Source organism: Cucurbita maxima, unplaced genomic scaffold (genome assembly GCF_002738345.1).
Source record: "Cucurbita maxima cultivar Rimu unplaced genomic scaffold, Cmax_1.0 Cma_Scf00017, whole genome shotgun sequence".
NCBI lineage: Eukaryota > Viridiplantae > Streptophyta > Magnoliopsida > Cucurbitales > Cucurbitaceae > Cucurbita > Cucurbita maxima.
The window spans coordinates 3,392,434-3,409,117 of NW_019272033.1; the positions used below are offsets into that span (position 1 = coordinate 3,392,434).

The 16,684-nt window shown below is 37.1% G+C and overlaps 3 protein-coding genes across 3 annotated transcripts; all 3 read left to right on the top strand.

Annotated features, from left to right (window-relative positions):
• The first annotated feature begins 652 nt into the window (after positions 1–652).
• Positions 653–9,338, top strand: LOC111492045. The gene is made up of 15 exons (XM_023141207.1): positions 653–1,123; positions 1,204–1,288; positions 1,526–1,628; positions 1,761–1,845; positions 2,894–2,980; positions 3,066–3,160; positions 4,226–4,648; positions 5,389–5,470; positions 5,560–5,733; positions 5,806–5,859; positions 6,353–6,445; positions 6,525–6,590; positions 6,916–6,962; positions 7,056–7,760; positions 8,676–9,338. The coding sequence occupies exons 1-15, from the start codon at positions 1,004–1,006 to the stop codon at positions 9,037–9,039; spliced, it is 2,583 nt and encodes an 860-aa protein (XP_022996975.1). The 5' UTR covers positions 653–1,003; the 3' UTR covers positions 9,040–9,338.
• A 692-nt stretch (positions 9,339–10,030) lies between these two features.
• On the top strand, positions 10,031–14,107 carry LOC111492053 (putative ER lumen protein-retaining receptor C28H8.4). Its single transcript, XM_023141220.1, has 6 exons — positions 10,031–10,681; positions 10,882–11,081; positions 11,865–12,008; positions 12,279–12,359; positions 13,411–13,535; positions 13,875–14,107. The coding sequence occupies exons 1-6, from the start codon at positions 10,459–10,461 to the stop codon at positions 13,921–13,923; spliced, it is 822 nt and encodes a 273-aa protein (XP_022996988.1). The 5' UTR covers positions 10,031–10,458; the 3' UTR covers positions 13,924–14,107.
• A 1,186-nt stretch (positions 14,108–15,293) lies between these two features.
• LOC111492056 (WEB family protein At1g75720-like) lies at positions 15,294–16,506 on the top strand. Its single transcript, XM_023141224.1, has 2 exons — positions 15,294–15,465; positions 16,069–16,506. Exons 1-2 carry the CDS (start codon positions 15,364–15,366, stop codon positions 16,489–16,491), a joined length of 525 nt encoding a protein of 174 aa, XP_022996992.1. The 5' UTR covers positions 15,294–15,363; the 3' UTR covers positions 16,492–16,506.
• Positions 16,507–16,684: the final 178 nt, after the last annotated feature.

Sequence of the window (16,684 nt, forward strand, 5' to 3'; positions counted from 1 at the left end):
GTTGTAGTTTTCCAAATTCGACCGATTCTTCTCTTATACTGGTCGGAGCGTAGGCCCAATCCAGAGCTATTGGGCCTCCCATGAAAAACCACGAGAAATTTATGTTGAAAGGCATAAATTTTCGGCCCATTGGCCCACAGAATTCAATTTTTGTTAAATTGTCAAAAATACCCCTAATTATACTCAAAAACTTTTAAAATTTTTATTTTAACCCTTAAATTAAATATTTTTAAAATTATATCTTAATTTTTGAAATTTTCGGCCCATTGGCCCACAGAAGTATTTTTTTTTTTTTTTAAATTGGCGGATTAAATGGCCAAATTTGATTATTTTTTAAAACTAGGAGGAATTTACAAATTGTCTAAATTTAAGGCCTAAAAAATAATTTTATCTTAGTACATAAATTTTAAAAAATAAAATTAATAGGTCTCCATTTTTTAAAAGTATTTTAATGCCACGTGGCATTTTATTTAATTTTAAAATGGCATACTAAAAATTAAAAAAAATGTAATCACTAAGCAAATAGGAATAGGGACGTATTCGTAATTATACCGGGAATAAAAAGATAATTTTTGATAAGAAGCACATAGGTAATACGTAATGGTGAATTTTACAATTTCCTTTATTTTATTTTATTTTTTATTTTTTATTTTATTAATTACAGCCGCCGTCACTCACGAGCGTTGAAGACCTGTCAATCCCTAGCACCGCCGCACCAGCTTGCGTCTTCCTCCCCTCCGGCGACTATTCACTGCAGTGCGGTCCCACTCTTCTCAGTTCAGCAGATAGGCATAGTGCGCCGACTCCGCAGCCCCCTCCGGCTTTGCTTTCGCCAGCCTCTTCGGCCTCCGCCGGCCGTCACCAGCACGTAATCGCAAACCTTCAAACGGAGCAGACCGAACCGTCAATCCGCGGTTCTTATTTCTGAACAAGCTCCATTCGACATTGAGCTGAACTTCCATTGTCATAGTCAACTCGTCTCAGAACTCTGGAAGAGCGAGCAATGGTGGAATCATATTTCCAGGCCGTCACGTTGGTCGCTGCCCCAAACTACCCAAATGCTATCGCTTGGTCTGATGAGAATTTAATCGCCGTTGCCTCAGGCCCCCTTGTCACTATATTGGTTAGTCAACTAGTTTTAGATTTACTTCTCTTCGTATAAATCATACCGTTTTTTACATTTGGTCCCTTTGTTCATATCAGAATCCGGCATCGCCATTCGGAGCACGAGGCACTATTACTATCCCTGCAAGTGATCCACTTCCAATAGGGGTGATAGAGAGAAAAGGTACCCTATGGATTTAGCAGTTTCACATTTCTTTTGATACGAACCAATTCAAGAGATTTTTTGTTACATTCATTGATTTTTAAGGTTGAGATGTTTAATTTCTCTATGTTCATTAGCTTTATTGTAATGACATATTCTTTCCTTTTTGAAAAATAGGAAAAAACATGCATTCAATATAAATTTTCTGGCTGTTATTGCAACCTTGTTCTTGTATAAATTTCATGTTGGTAAATGCAGATTTATTTGCTGGTTGCTTGTTGCCAACTTGCTTATCTCGGGATGACCGACCTCGTGCTCAGTCCATAGCATGGTCTCCTCTTGGAATGGCTCCTAATGCAGGGTACAGTCTTTTCGTTCTTAATTTTATTTATATTTTTCATATGCTTGTTTTGCTTATGAGTTGGTTTGATTGTTTATGTGCGAAAAATATGGAAAAAGCTTTTAAATTTTGATTGGTGGTACACTGTGACAGGTGCTTGTTGGCTGTTTGCACGTCAGAAGGATGTGTGAAGCTTTACCGTCCACCGTTCTGTGACTTTACTGCTGAATGGATTGAGGTATTTCCTCTAATGAGAAGACTCTTTGTTGGTTTCAATGGAGATAGAATGATATTCAATATTTTTTTTTATTAGATATTGAGAGAGGTTGATCTAAATCATAGCTCGTTTTTTATACGATAAAAAGAAATTCTAAAATAAAAAAAACGTCAAACTACAAGCTTAGTTTTTGAACTTTTAAGGGTTGTGTCTAATAGGTCCCTAGACTACAAGAAATATCTAATGTTGAGGATTGTTAGGAAATGAGTCTTGCGTTGGCTAATTGAGGGGATCTTCATGAGTTTATAAGTAAAGAATACTATCTCCATTGGTATGAGACCTTTTGGGAAAATCAAAAGCAAAACCATGAGAGCTTATGCTCAAAGTGAACAATATCATACCATTGTAGAGGGTCGTGATTCCTAACATGGTACTAGAGACATGCCCTTAAGTGTGAGCCTCGAAGGTATAATCAAAAGTGACTCAAATCAAACAAAGGGTGTACTTTGTTCGAGGGCTCCTTAGAAAGAGTCAAACCTTGATTAAGGGGAGGCTGTTCGAGGACTCCATAGGCCTCAGGGGAGGCTCTATGGTGTACTTTGTTCAAGGGCTTCTTAGAAGGAGGCGAGTCTCAATTAAGGGGAGGCTATTCGAGTGCTCCATAGACCTCAGAGGAGGCTCTATGGTGTACTTTGTTCGAGGGGAGGATTGTTGGGAAATGAGTCCTACATTAGCTAATTAAGGGTAAGATCATGGGTTTATAAGTAAGGAATACTATTTCCATTAGTATGAGGCCTTTTGGGGAAACCAAAAGCAAAGCCATGAGAGCATATGCTTAAAGTGGACAATATCATATCATTGTGGAGGTTCGTGATTCCTAATATCTAATTGGTCTATAAACTTTCAAAGCATGCAACGAGTTTTTGATATTTTAATTTTTGTCCAATAGGTTTGGGTCCTTTTTGACATTTTCTAATTGGTCTATAAATATTTTTGAAATAGAATTGCACTACTGACATTTTGATGTTATTTATTTATTTAATAACTTTCTCTCTTATGATTTCTATAGATTATGGACATATCAAATAAGCTTTATGATTATTTTGAAAGTCTTAAATTTGGGGAGCTAGATGTTCCTTCATCAAAGTGTTCTGATGTAAGTTCCTCAATTCATTTATTCACCGGGTTTGCATTAACAACTTTAAAGCCTATTGACAATTTGTCTGCGTTGTTAAAATTAGAATACAGTGAAGGAAGGTGGCAGTGCTGTTGATGTCCAAGAGCATTTCACAAAGGAGGACCGTAAGCGAAGAAAGAAAGTTGCGCCCAATTTAAAGTAATTTGCTTATTATATTGTTATGTATATCACTATTATCAGCACAGTATATTATTATTATTGTTATATAAGAAACCATAACATCATATCGAATAGTAGCACATGAGTCGGTTGACTTCGTGTTATAGGAGGAAATTCTTGTAGTAACAAGGGCTATGGTAGTTTTTATAGACCAACCTTCATATCCATGAGATGGTAAATTTTCAATTTCATCTCTAGGCCGCCTGATTTTGTGGATCTAGGTTCCCACATGGTATAGTTTATTTATAGACTAGGCTGTAATAGCCCAAGCTCACCGCTAGAAGATTTTGTCCTCTTTGAGCTTTCCCTTTCGAGCTTCCTTTCAAGGCTTTTAAAACGCGTCTGCTAGGGAGAGGTTTCCACACCCTTATCAAGAATGATTCGTTCTCCTCCCCAACCAATGTGGGATCTCACAACCCACCCCCTTTGGGGCCCAGCGTCCTTGTTGACACTCGTTTCTTTCTCCAATTGATATGAGATCTCGCAATCCATCCCATTTAGGGGCCAAGTGGATGTTGACACTCGTTCATCTCTCCAATCGAAGTGGGATCTCAGATAGACTGTCCTTGAGAACCTTTATCTTTTCCGAGATATATTACTGGTGAATGCAAAGGAGAGCATAGCTCAACTGTTGTGTGGTCACAATAAGGAGGAAAGTGAAGATTTTGTGGATGAAACGGTGAAAGAACTCCTATGTAATATTTGGATTGAAAGGAATTCTAGATTCTTTAGTGGAAACTGGAATGCAAAAGGATTTGGATGAAGTGGTTGACTTGGCCAAATGTTATACTTCATCATGGCGTTCCCTGTCTATTTCTTTTGTAGCTACTGTACATTTGGGATTAATTTGGTTAGTTGTGCATTTTTGTAAGAGCCTACATAGATTGTGGGTTGTTATCCTTCTTTTGTCCTTTCTCTGAAATAATTCATACCTGATGTTCTTTATTTTGTAACCAGATTTTGGTTTTGTTTAATTCAGTTTGAAATCCTGTTCTTTTCATTATCAATAATCCTTTTAGGAATTTGATGTTCAATTCTGGCCAGCAACGGAAGCAGTTTAAATCAATCATTGGAGAAATCAAAAGAGAAGCGTCCAAGGAGAAGAACTGAAGATAGCTCCGTGCCTTCATTAATTAATGCCCAACAATATGCTTCTCGCAGTGCAATGTTGTTGTCTGTTGTCGTTGCCTGGTCCCCAGTAATGAAGCCGTCTCATAAGGTTCATTCGCACTGGAATTCATCTGTCAGTGTTCTTGCAGTAGGAGGGAAGTCTGGTAACGTTTCATTTTGGAAAGTTAACGTACCAGAATGCTACTCCCTTGCTGAGTGCACGGTCCCAACAAGAGCTCTGCTTGTTGGGCTTCTTCAGGCACATAATTCATGGGTCAACTGTATCAGTTGGATGATGTTTGATTCTGATTCATCAAATTCAAAGGTTTTGTTGGCAACTGGGAGCACAGATGGGAGGTGTGTGTCTCGGATATGCATAATGTTCAAATTTTCTGACTTGCACCCTTTCTAGAGCATATTTGTGTATGAACTCGTGTCTCTTTTATAGAGTATTTTTATGAGATCCTACATCGGTTGGAGAGTGGAACGAAGCATCCCTTATAAGGGTGTGGAAACCTCTTCCTAGCAGACGCATTTTAAGAACCTTGAGGAGAAACCTAGGAGGGAGAGCCTAACGAGGACAATATCTGCTCGTGGTGGGCTTGGACTATTACAAATGGTATCAGAGCCAGACACCGGGCAATGTGCCAGCGAGCGAGGACGTTGGGTCCCAAGGGGGGTGGATTGTAAGATCCCACATCGGTTGGAGATTGGAACGAAGCGTCCTTTATAAGGGTGTGGAAACCTCTCTCTAACGCGTTTTAAAAACCTTGAGGGGAAACCTAGAAAGGAAAGTCCAAAGAGGACAATATCTGCTGGCGGTGGGCTTGGACTGTTACAATTTTTGTGCGTGAACTCGCATCATAAATGCTTTTCTTTCGTTAGCGACTTTCTTTCAAAACATATCAATCAGATTTTCTTAAAAAGATTTCAAATATTTTTACTGCCGACTGATTGTGATTACAATATTTGTTATGGAACTTCTGTGCAGTTGTAGACTAGCTAGTACGATAAGATATCAACCTCCTTTTTTCTTAAAAAAAAAAAAAAAAATTATTATCGTTATATATTTATTTCTGATTCTTGTATTCTTATAGTGTGAAGATCTGGCAATGTTCCTGTGAAGAGTTATTAGCATCTTCAGACACTAATTTTGCTTCATTTTCCCTATTGAAGGAGGTATTGGTCATTTCATTAAACCACTTCTTTTTCCGTTTTTTAAATATTTTATTTTACTTCATTCATTAAAATTGGTTATTTCTTTGCAGGTCATCAGTGGTGGAGGAGTGCCAACTCTACTTTCACTCAATTTGCCCAATTCAGCCGTGCATAAGCTGTTTTTGGCCATTGGCAGAGGATCTGGATCACTTGAAATAAGGATATTTAACCTATCTAGCAGTGAATTTGATAGCGTTAGGTCGTATGAAGCACATGATCACGTCGTAAGTCTTTTGTCCATTGATGAAAATACTTGATAACTAGTGCACAACTTAACACATCTGATTTTTTTCCAGGTTACCGGTGCAGCTTGGGCATTTGATGGACGTTATTTGTTCACCTGCAGTGAGGTATTGAAATTCATAGGATGTATGTTGTCTGGCAAATGGAGGCTAATTTAAGGGCGTTTTTGTGAGATCCCACGTCGGTTGGAGAGGAGAACAAAACATTCTTTGTAAGGGTGTGGAAACCTCTCCCTAACAGATGCATTTGAAAAACCTTGAGAGCCCGAAATGAAAAGCCTAAAGAGACAATATCTACTAGCGGTGGGCTTGGGCTATTACAGTATTACTTAGTGACTTGTACATCAAATCAAACAAGGGAAGTATTTACTAAAGGATATATATTATATGCGCATGTTCATATATTAAACAACAATTAAACGTGAAGAAGAAAGGAATGATATAGAAAGAAAAAGCTAGCATAGGAAATTCTGAGTATGTTTCATAATTACGAACCTGTTAGCCAATGTTTAGCCACAGTATGGGAGAAATATTTTTCAATTTTGCGGTAAATTTTCAACTCATCTATCACAAAATGGGATAAATATTTTGTTCGTCACAGGATAATATTCTCCAAGGTTGGAGTTTAGATGAGAGTTCTCTCCGCGAAGTACCCATTTCATCACGTATCCCTGATCTTGGAAACTCCATTGATGTAAGAGATTGCCTTATGTGTCTACGTTTTGAGAACCACATTTTCTGTTCTGTGTTATGAAGGGGATATGTATTTGCAGCTTCCAGATTCATTTCGGTCGTGCTTTGGCCTTGCAGTGTCCCCGGGAAATCTTGTGGCTGCCGTGGTATGTGATACGACATTAAGTCTTTCAGTTTCTATCTGAGTTTCTCTTCTAGTTTCTTTCACCATAACAATCCTCGAGCTGAGTATGGCCGTGTAAATAAAAAGATCGTCCTCCTTTTGACTTGTACCAGGCAGCTATGGGGTCGCCTGGTGGGGTTTGACCCACGGGCTCTAACGGCCCCCCACCCCCAACCAAAAGAAAAACACCCCCGCTCCCATGTTCCTAAGAACTAACTCCACGAATAGCATAATTCTTTCTATATGTTTTGCAATGACTGTATATACATCATGAATATATTACAAAATACAAGTATTTGTTTCTACAGGTTCGCAACTTTGATCTCGAATCACTTGATCGAATGTACCAAGCAAGGTAGAGGGTTTGTTTTAGGTTTTGTAAATGGTTGGAGCATCTGATATGTCATGCTTGATCTTCATCTATGATATGCATGATTAATCTTTTCAGGTCTCAGAAAGCTGCTATTCAATTCTTCTGGATTGGAGAAGAAATACAAGCCGTGCCAAATAGTTCTTCTTACTTTTATACTGAAACAATTACAGACATTTCTAAGAAGGAATTGGTTCAATGGGAATCCAGTATGTTGTGGTCGTTAAATCAGTTTAAAAATTTGAACAAGCCTATGGTTCTTTGGGATGTTGTAGCTGCTTTGCTGGCTTTCAGGCAGTCCATACCAGAATTCGTTGACCACATTCTACTCAAGTGGCTTTCAACGTCATATCTCGAATGGAACGAGGAGTTCTCTGCTACAAAGATTTTGTCACACATCTCGAGAAATGTGTCGACATATTCTACTCGCCAACTTCACCTCCTTAACGTTATTTGTAGACGTGTAGTTCTGTCAGAACTTGTACAGGATCAAGTGAACAATGACCTGCAGGATTTGGAAAGACTCAACGATGCTGAAAATGATAAACATATTTTGTGGAAGGAGTTGCTTTTAAGCAGTGAAAGAGAACTCCGTCAGAGGCTAATCGGTCTATGTTTTTCTTCTTGTGCAAAGCTTCGTGCCTTGTCGTGTACTGAATATCGACCTGGGTTCTGGTATCCCATTGGATTAGTGGAAATGCAGCAGTGGATTAGATATAATCACGAACATGTACAGGAATCGCTAAATGCCATTGCATCGAAAGAGGGAAAAGACCATTCGAGGTATTGTATTTTTTTTTTTTTTTGGGTCTAGTTTCCTGATTAATTTCTTAGTTTCCTTTGGTAGATCTAGTTGAGTTGTCCTGATCTGTAAGGCTGCTTTGAATTCCATAGATCGAGATGAAATAATATGTTGTAAGCATGAATCCCATATAAGTTGGAGAGCGGATCGAAGCATCAATTCTTTTAAGGGTTATGAAAACTTCTTCCTAGCAGATGCGTTTTAAAACCTTGAGAGGAAGACAGAAAGAGAGCCCAAAAAGAACAATATTTGCTAGCGGCGGGCTTGGGCTCTTACAAATGGTATCAAGGCCTGTCATCGAGTGGTGTACCAACGAGGACGCAAGGCCCTCAAAAAGTGAATTGTGAGATCCCATATCGGTTGGAGAGGGAAACGAAACATTCATTATAAGGGTGTGGAAACCTCTTCCTAGCAGACGCATTTTAAAACCTCGAGGGGACGTCTAGAATGGAAAGCCCAAATAGGACAATATCTGTTAGCGGTGGGCTTGGGCTGTTATAACGGATAAACTTAAATATGTTCCTCCCGAACGAACATTGTTTCTTTTCTTAGGATTCTCAAGTAAGAACTATATTAATAGCTCAGAATTTTGAGGTATGCCATTCTGGTTTTCTAGGTTTTAGGGACAGGTACAACCAACAAGGCAACTTGGATTAATGTTGAGTAATATGCCAAAAGAATATCAGATTTAAAATGCTTTCTCGATATACTTCTCCGCTTACGCGTTTACTTCGCCCACTTTTCTATCATGGCCATTTTCTCGTGACTTCTCTGCTCGAAATTTCGTGTTCCTCATTCCATCTAGAACTAAGCTTTCTTAACAAAACCTGTGAATCTCAATCATCTATTTGCCAGCAATATACTTCATAACTCTACTCTATTGTGCCTTGATCCAGTGAACATTCAGCAACGGAGCAGTGTACCTACTGTTCAGCATCGGTTCCATTCGAGTCTCCAGAACTCGGGTTTTGCCAGGGCGATAAGAACAATCCAAACGTCGGTCAGAGTCACAAGCTAGTAAGGTGTTCTGTATCAATGCAGGTCTGCCCTGTTACTGCTCCCTTATGGTTCTGCATGTGTTGTAGTAGAAGTGCCTTCAGATTAGCTCCTGATATACTTTTTCAGATGTCCGACACTCCTGACTTTAGTTCTTTAACACTCCCTGATTCGGACATACCCTCGAAACCGTTGTGCCCCTTTTGTGGTATACTGCTGCAACGTCGACAGCCCGACTTCTTACTGTCAGCATGCCTGGTTTAAGAAAGCATGCCGTTTTGTCAGTGCCTTGAAGCTTGTTGTATATAGTTGGTGATAATAGCTAAGAATCATACAAGGGCAAGCAGCATAAGTTAACCCAAATGATTTAGATTGTTGTTGTGATGGTAGTATAGTCATAAGCTTGGAATAGTCAAATTATTTACAAATTATGTAGGCTGAAACTTCAAGCAGATATTTAGTGTATATACAGTTCCGTTGAAATGATTAAATGTAAGTATAACTCTACTGATCGACTCATACTTTTTAGTTTAGCGGTGATTTAAGTTGATATTTTCGTGAGAGATCGTGTATATCTTGTCGTTTTTTACAATTATTTTTTCCTTTAACAACTTTAATTAAGGGTGGATGGTTGAATTAAATGTGAGATCCCACTTCGGAGGAGAAAGTATTCTTATAAGAGTGTGGAAATCTCTCCACCTCGAAAGGGAAAGCTCAAAGAGAGAAAGTCTAAACAGAACAAATATTTGTTAACCGTGAACTTGAACCGTTACATAATATAATTGATCTAGAAGACTATTATTGAAAATAAATATTTAGTTATTAAAAAATTTAATTTGAATACTTAAATTTTAGATTTTAATTGGACTTTTCTTGGTTTTTTTTTTTTCATTTATTTTAAACCTAATAAAAATAAATAAATAAAAGGGAAAAATTCTAATTTTAATAAAATAAATTATTTTTTTAATTAAAGTTGTTAAAGAAAATAAATACAAATTTAATCAATAATCAATTATTGTGATTACTTAATCTCAAAATTTTCACAAATTTTAAAATTTTATTAAACATAAAATTCAAATTATCTTAAAAAATTTATTAGTTTATTATACATAAAATTTAAAAATTGAAATAGATATAGTTTCGAAATCAAATTATAAATAAAAAATTCATAGCCCTGTAATTATAATCGAATACTACATTAAATTGCCGTTGTTGTTCACCGTTCCCTCTCCAGCATTTGGCGGCTGGAGCTTTTCGCTTCTCCCACACGTCAATGCATGAAGGAATTGTGGTTAGCCACCAACCCTAGTTTTCCTTAGTGCGAGTTCGTCGTGTCTGTGACTCTGTAGCCTGTAAATATCGCAGATCTTTGAGAAGAGCTTAACAATTCCACCACGCTTATGGTTCCGCCGCAACGCGATCATTACAATAATACGATTAATTTAATACTCAGTGGGTTCAGTTCGTTGGCAATGGAGCTCGCTAATGCCCTCATTAATGGCGAAAGTAACGCCCCATTTCAATTGGGACACGTTGTCAACGAGTTCCCATTTATTCCAAGACCCTTAACTTGAAAGAGGGGCCAAACAGGCGACTAAATATTACCTAATTTATCCACTCTCTTCAGTCTTCACCAACTCTCTGAGCTGCGATTTTAGGGTTTGAAGAGAGAAGCGAGAAGAAATGAAGGTACCCAGAAGGCCGATTCATGCTATTACGCTATGGGTTCGGCGGCAACCCCTGAAGATGAAAGCGTTTTTGGGAGTTTTATCGACGATTATCTCTCTTGTTCTTCTTTATGTGATGGTTCACGATCATAACAAACTCTTTGTGGCCGCTGAGGCTGTTCATGCCATCGGAATTGCTGTTCTTATTTATAAGCTCATGAAGGAGAGGAGTTGTGCAGGTGTGATTTCGATAGCTTTTTGGTCTATAATTCCATTTGTTTTGCTTTTGATTTGATCAGTGCTGCTTAATTGAGTGTTTTTCGAGCTTGATCTTAAGTAGTTAATGATGGAATTGGTTGTTGTTTCTGATTTTGATGGTTGGATTTTGCCCTTTTGATCTGGATTGAGTTCTATATCCTTTGTTTTTTTGTTTCTGCAGGTCTTTCGCTTAAATCCCAGGAATTAACGGCTTGTTTTCTAGCTGCTAGGCTGTATTGCAGCTTTGTGATTGAATATGATGTGCACACATTTCTTGACTTGGCTACCTTAATAGCAACGCTTTGGGTTATTTACATGATTCGTTTTAAGCTCAAAGCTAGCTACATGGGAGAAAAGGATAATTTTAAAGTTCTATACTTGGTGAGTCTTCTTGAACTTGGGTTCTTCATCAAGTTCTGGAAAAATTTGTTGTGGGTTCGCACCTTTGAATTGCCCTTTCACAGATATTTGCAAATATGTAGTTTCATTGTTCTTAGAATTTGTATTTTGTAATACTGGCGGCTTAATCAGCCTCCAAGGGGCGGCCCCGTTGGCAAGGGCTCGAGGTCTCTCTGTCATACTGACTTAGAGGTCCCATGTTTGAACCTTCTAGTGAGCTTAATACTCGAAACCTTCACCGTCTATCGGATCTGGGTCTTGGGGTGGGTCTAGGTGCCCCGCGTATAGAGAAGAATACTTGAATGCTTCAAAAATTTGCTTGATGTGTTTATTGTGAGATCCCAAATCGGTTGGAGAGGGGAATGAAACATTTCCTGTAAGGGTGATAGCGATACGTACGGGCCAAAATGGACAATATCTGCTAACTGTGAGCTTGGGCTATTACAAATGGTATGGAGCTAGACACCGGATGGTGTGCCTGCGAGGATGCTGGTCCCCAAAGGGGTGGATTGTGAGATCTCACATCGGGTTGGAGAGGGGAACAAAGCATTCCTTGTAAGGGTGTGGAAATCTCTCCCTAGCAAACGCGTTTTAAAACCGTGAGGCTAATGACGATATGTAATAGGTCAAAGCGGACAATATCTGCTAACAGTAGGCTATTATAATAATCCTTGCGAAATCCATTTTCACGGTACTCTTCAATGGTTATGTCCAACATATAGCTCTTCATGACTCTACTCATTGTATTATTATTCATGGATGCAGGTGGTACCATGTATTTTACTCTCCATTATGATTCATCCAACACCTGCAAGAGTTTCTTTCTTACAAAGAATTTTCTGGGCGTTTTGTGTTTACCTTGAAGCTGTTTCTGTTCTACCTCAGTTGCGAGTCATGCAGAACATCAAGGTTCGCCTCCCCTTTGTTTCCATTCTTTCGTTTTTTTCTCAATGAAAGGTTGGTTTATCATTAAAAGGTGACCATGGATTTTACATATTCACCTGTTCCTTACTCAAAACGGAGGCACGACAGGTCTAAACCCGAATACGTCAATACCTAAGCTTAGTTACAGGTCTAAGTAGGTAAAAGAATACATAAACTTGGAGGTAGATCTAAAGTTCATATCAGTTGCAGCTCTTTTAAATTTTGTAATCCTTTCATTTCTTGCTTCTTGTCCAGATCGTTGAGCCATTCACTGGAAACTATGTATTTGCGTTGGGAGTTGCCAGGTTCTTGAGCTGTGCACATTGGGTTCTTCAGGTTTTTCCATGAATCTCAAACTTCATATCTTGCATTTGATTTTCAAAATTTCATTCAAGCCCTTCAACAACTTTAAACTTCAGTTTTAGCCCATGCTATATATATCCTAAATTTTTATACATGTGTGATTCCACATCGGTTGGAGAGGGGAATGAAGCATTTCTTATAAGGGTGTGGAACTCTCTCTCTAGTGGACGCATTTTAAAATCTTGAAGGGAAGCTCAAAGAGGACAATATCTGCTAGCGGTGGGCTTGGGCTGATATAAATGGTATCAAAGTCAGATACTGGGCGGTGTACCAATGACAGCAACAACCTCCAAGGGGATGGATTGTGTTATCTCACATCGGTTAGAGAGGAGAACGAAACATTCCTTATAAGAGTGTGGAAACCTCTCCCCAGTGGATGTATTTTAAAACCTTGAAAGGAAACTCAAAAGGAAAATTCCAAAGAGGACAATATCTGTTAGCAGTGGGTTTGAGCTATTACGAATGGTATTAGAGCCAGATAACGGGCGGCCCCAATGGAGTGGATTGTGAGATCCCACATCAATTGGAGAAAGGAACGAAACATTTTTTATAAGAGTGTGGAAACTCTCCCTAGTGGTCGTGTTTTAAAACCTTGAGGGGAAGCTCGAAATGAAAAGCCCAAAGGTAACAATATCTGCTAGCGGTTAGCGGTGAGCTCGGGCTGTTACACAGTATTACATGTTATCTGTAATGTATGTATATGTCTTACCTTAACTGATTGCCACCATAATGATAGGGACTAAATTTGTTCTTCGATGAAAACTCGAGTACTAAAATTGAGTTTTTCAAGTCGAAAGGGCCAAAATATGAAGTGATGTAAATTCAAGGGAACTAAAATCAACATTGTTAAAGTTCCTGTACCAAAACCATATTTTAACCAAAGGCTGTCGATTTGATTCTTCATCATTATATCTTTCGTGATTCGTCGACTTTATTGCATGATTTTTTCATCAACGTATATTTCAATATGTGGACTCGAGCGACAGTTAACGTTGTTTCCACCTTTTTTTTTCCTAATACATAGATGGTAGCAACTCGTGGGGGGCTGCTCGTATCGTTGGGAACTGGATTTTGGCCACCTATGGTTCTCCTTGCAGAAATTGTCCAAACTTTTGTTCTTGCAGATTTTTGTTATTACTATGTCAAAAGGTTGGTGCCCTATGATGCCCTTTCAGGATTTCATTCTCTATTGTTATTGGATTGGTTCCTAAAGTTCTATCAATATTTTCCCCTGTTTTGGTGTCAGTTTTCAGAATCTAAATTCTGGGCAATTTAAAAAGTTGTAGTTTTATCATATTCATTGATCGAATTTGTATCCCGTGGTTATTATGAGTACATATGCAGATGTTTTGGTTATTATGAGTACATATGCAGATGTTTGAATCGATATCCATCGAGTCTAAATAGCGATTTCATCTTTGAGCTTCGTTTTTTCTCCATGCTATGTTTGAGTTCTTGAGCTCTTTCAATGCTGTTGTGTTGTTGCAGTGTTCTTGGTGGTCAGCTCGTCGTACGCCTCCCTGCTGGAGTAGTCTAAGATTGAAATGGTGCCAGAGGTGGCTGCCTGTCGTCGCCGTTGTGTGAACGGCGGTGGTGATTTCTGTACATGTTTTTAATCTTATAGTGAACGTTGTGACTGAACTGGAAAAAAAATGCTCCCTAAACCGGTGCTTGTGCATCCTAGATTTTGTGACAAAAATAATAAAGGATGCTATTGACATACATTATCATTCATCATCATTCCAACCATTCAATACGACGACGTACAGTGTTTTTTTTCATTTCAAAACAACTATAAATGTATTATTAAACGAGGTTTATAATAGAAATTCAAAATAATTCAATTACTAAAATGGTTCCATAATAAAAATATGTTACTATTATCGAGTAAAAAAAATGAGGATTTAAATAAAAATTATTGCTACTTTTTTAGAAAAATATAATTATAGTTTTAAATAATATTATATATTATAATTTCTCTTGAATTTTCTTCAAAGTTAAATTATTTTTTCCTTTAATGAAGCATTTGATTCATGGATTTAATTTGATTAAAAAAATTAGATAAGAAAAGTCAAAAAAAAATTATTTATTTTAAATGGTAACTTATTGATATCATAATTTAGTTCATATTAGTAATCAGTTAATATTTAATTATTTTTTTTTTCATTTTATTCTAATTTATATATTAGTTGATGTTTGTATCCTATTTAAATCTTGTGAATATTATTGAAGATTGAACCTCCGATTCCAATTCTATTTTTAATTATGTATGGTTTGATTGAGTAATAATATTTTTTAGATCTATTCACACTTTTGAGGGGTAGATATTGTGTCACAAATGATGCATCAGTCTATTTTCAGGAGCCAAAACAAAAATGGCTTGAATGGACTAAATTTCTAACTTCAAATTTTCATTCCAAACTGAGGCTTAATGAAAAGAACACACGTTCAGACTTAAAATGAAACCAATATAAATACCTTGAAAAGAAAGTTACAAAAATATTGCGTAAAACAATATATTCATGAATGATGATCATATTCACAACCACAAGTAGTTCACCTTTTTCCCCTTTAATTTCCCTTGTTCGTGAAGTGTAAGAAGCAATGGCTCCATTATAGGCCTTTGCTTCACAGCCGGCCGACATGTCGCAACTCCCATGTGCGATTCTGTAGAATTAACAAACTGAGAAAGGACGACAGTGGACCATAAGTTAAAAATGGGTCGAATCCTAAAAAAGCAAGCAGGATTCAGTTGAAGATATAGATTTTCAGTAGTGAAGTGGAAGCGAAGAAACGAAGCTTATTCCTTTTATTTTTTATTTTTTATTTTTATTTTTATTTTTGGGTTTTAATTTTCAGATCTCCATAATTATTATTATTCTCTCATGAGCTTATAAAAGGATGTATTCTTAGTTTCAGTTTCTTTGAAAGTTTTATGTGTATATATACCTGAAAAAACTTCGCTTATTTCGAGCAAATGAAGATGGAGAAACGGTCATACCGATCCGTGAAAGAAGCCGTTGAGCTTTACGGTCAAAGGATTTTAGCTCCCGAGCTCTACGCCAATGTTCTTCAAGAGGTATTGCAATAGTTTGTTTGGAACGATTTTCTAAGTACTTAAAAATCCTTTCAATTCTACCTTAAACCTCTCGTTCTAATTCTATTTGGTTGCATTTTTTTTACCTATTAAATTAAGAAAACTACTAAATACAAAATTGTAAAAATCATTTGAAGGTTCTAAATTTATTATGAACCATAATTGAATTTCTTTGACACAAGTTCATGCACAGAAAAAACGATAAAAAAAATATTGGTAATTTATAACTTAGGTTGGTCTAGTAAATAGGGGCATTTTAGTAAAAAGTAGCCTAGACACCCCTAGCTCATAGTCGTCTATCTTTTTGTGCTCGTATCGCAATTAGAGGTTAACCAATGTGGTTAGACGAAAAAACATAAGTTGTCTGTCTCGACATGTACATAAATTACTCAGTATTGTTTCGTTACTAATGTAGCTAGTGGAAGTAGCTTAATAGTGTAGAGCGTAATCTTGCAAAGGATGGTTAAGAGTTACAGTCTCTCATTCTGCTCATGGCTTTGTGATTTAGTGGTAACGAGTAGAGTGCATAAGATTTCGGACCTATCAACCGATTTTATATAATTTATTATCATTTTGATTTTATAGATGGAGAGCGAAGAGAACGAACACGAGAAGAAGCTTCTAAGGATCAAAAGTGTAAGAGATGAATTGGAGATTGCAAAGCAAAACTTGGAGAAAGCCAAAGAAAGGAGTATAGCTATGGCACGATCTTTCTCTTCTCTACAAGAAGAGCTTGAAGAGACAAAGCGAAAGCTCCAAATGCTCAAAGAAAAATCAGATTACGCCATTGAATTTAATGGCGATTCTTTGAAGTTTGACTTCAAAACACAATCACAGAGATTTGAAGAACAAGAAGAAATTGAAGCCTACGGAAAAAGGCATGCAAAAATGAACGGTGAAGGATTTAAGGATAGCCCATCTTTGAAGAACAAGAAGAAGAACATGGCAAGTAAGAAGAAGAAGGCTATATTATTTATAGAAGGATTTTTTTCCAAGAAAAAGAATTGACTATATATATAATGAAATTAATATTAAAAAAAAACATGTTTTTTTTTTTTTTTAAATAATTCGCAACAATTTCACACTTCTGACTGGTCGAAAGTCATTAGCTATGTCTTTCTACTTGATTTTAGGATTTTTTTTTTTTTTTTTTTTTTTTTTTTTTTTTTTTTTTTTTTTTTTTTTTTTTTTTTTTTTTTTT

What these genes read in the sequence shown, in the direction of transcription:
- LOC111492053 (XM_023141220.1), top strand. Translation starts at nt 10,459, where the DNA reads ATGAAGGTACCCAGAAGGCCGATTCATGCTATTACGCTATGGGTTCGG. An exon ending in ATTTTAAAGTTCTATACTTG is followed by an intron (nt 11,082 to 11,864) that starts GTGAGTCTTCTT and finishes TCATGGATGCAG; the next exon opens with GTGGTACCATGTATTTTACT. An exon ending in GTGCACATTGGGTTCTTCAG is followed by an intron (nt 12,360 to 13,410) that starts GTTTTTCCATGA and finishes CCTAATACATAG; the next exon opens with ATGGTAGCAACTCGTGGGGG.
- LOC111492045 (XM_023141207.1), top strand. Translation starts at nt 1,004, where the DNA reads ATGGTGGAATCATATTTCCAGGCCGTCACGTTGGTCGCTGCCCCAAAC. An exon ending in AGGGGTGATAGAGAGAAAAG is followed by an intron (nt 1,289 to 1,525) that starts GTACCCTATGGA and finishes TGGTAAATGCAG; the next exon opens with ATTTATTTGCTGGTTGCTTG. An exon ending in GAAATCTTGTGGCTGCCGTG is followed by an intron (nt 6,591 to 6,915) that starts GTATGTGATACG and finishes TTGTTTCTACAG; the next exon opens with GTTCGCAACTTTGATCTCGA.
- LOC111492056 (XM_023141224.1), top strand. Translation starts at nt 15,364, where the DNA reads ATGAAGATGGAGAAACGGTCATACCGATCCGTGAAAGAAGCCGTTGAG. An exon ending in ACGCCAATGTTCTTCAAGAG is followed by an intron (nt 15,466 to 16,068) that starts GTATTGCAATAG and finishes TTGATTTTATAG; the next exon opens with ATGGAGAGCGAAGAGAACGA.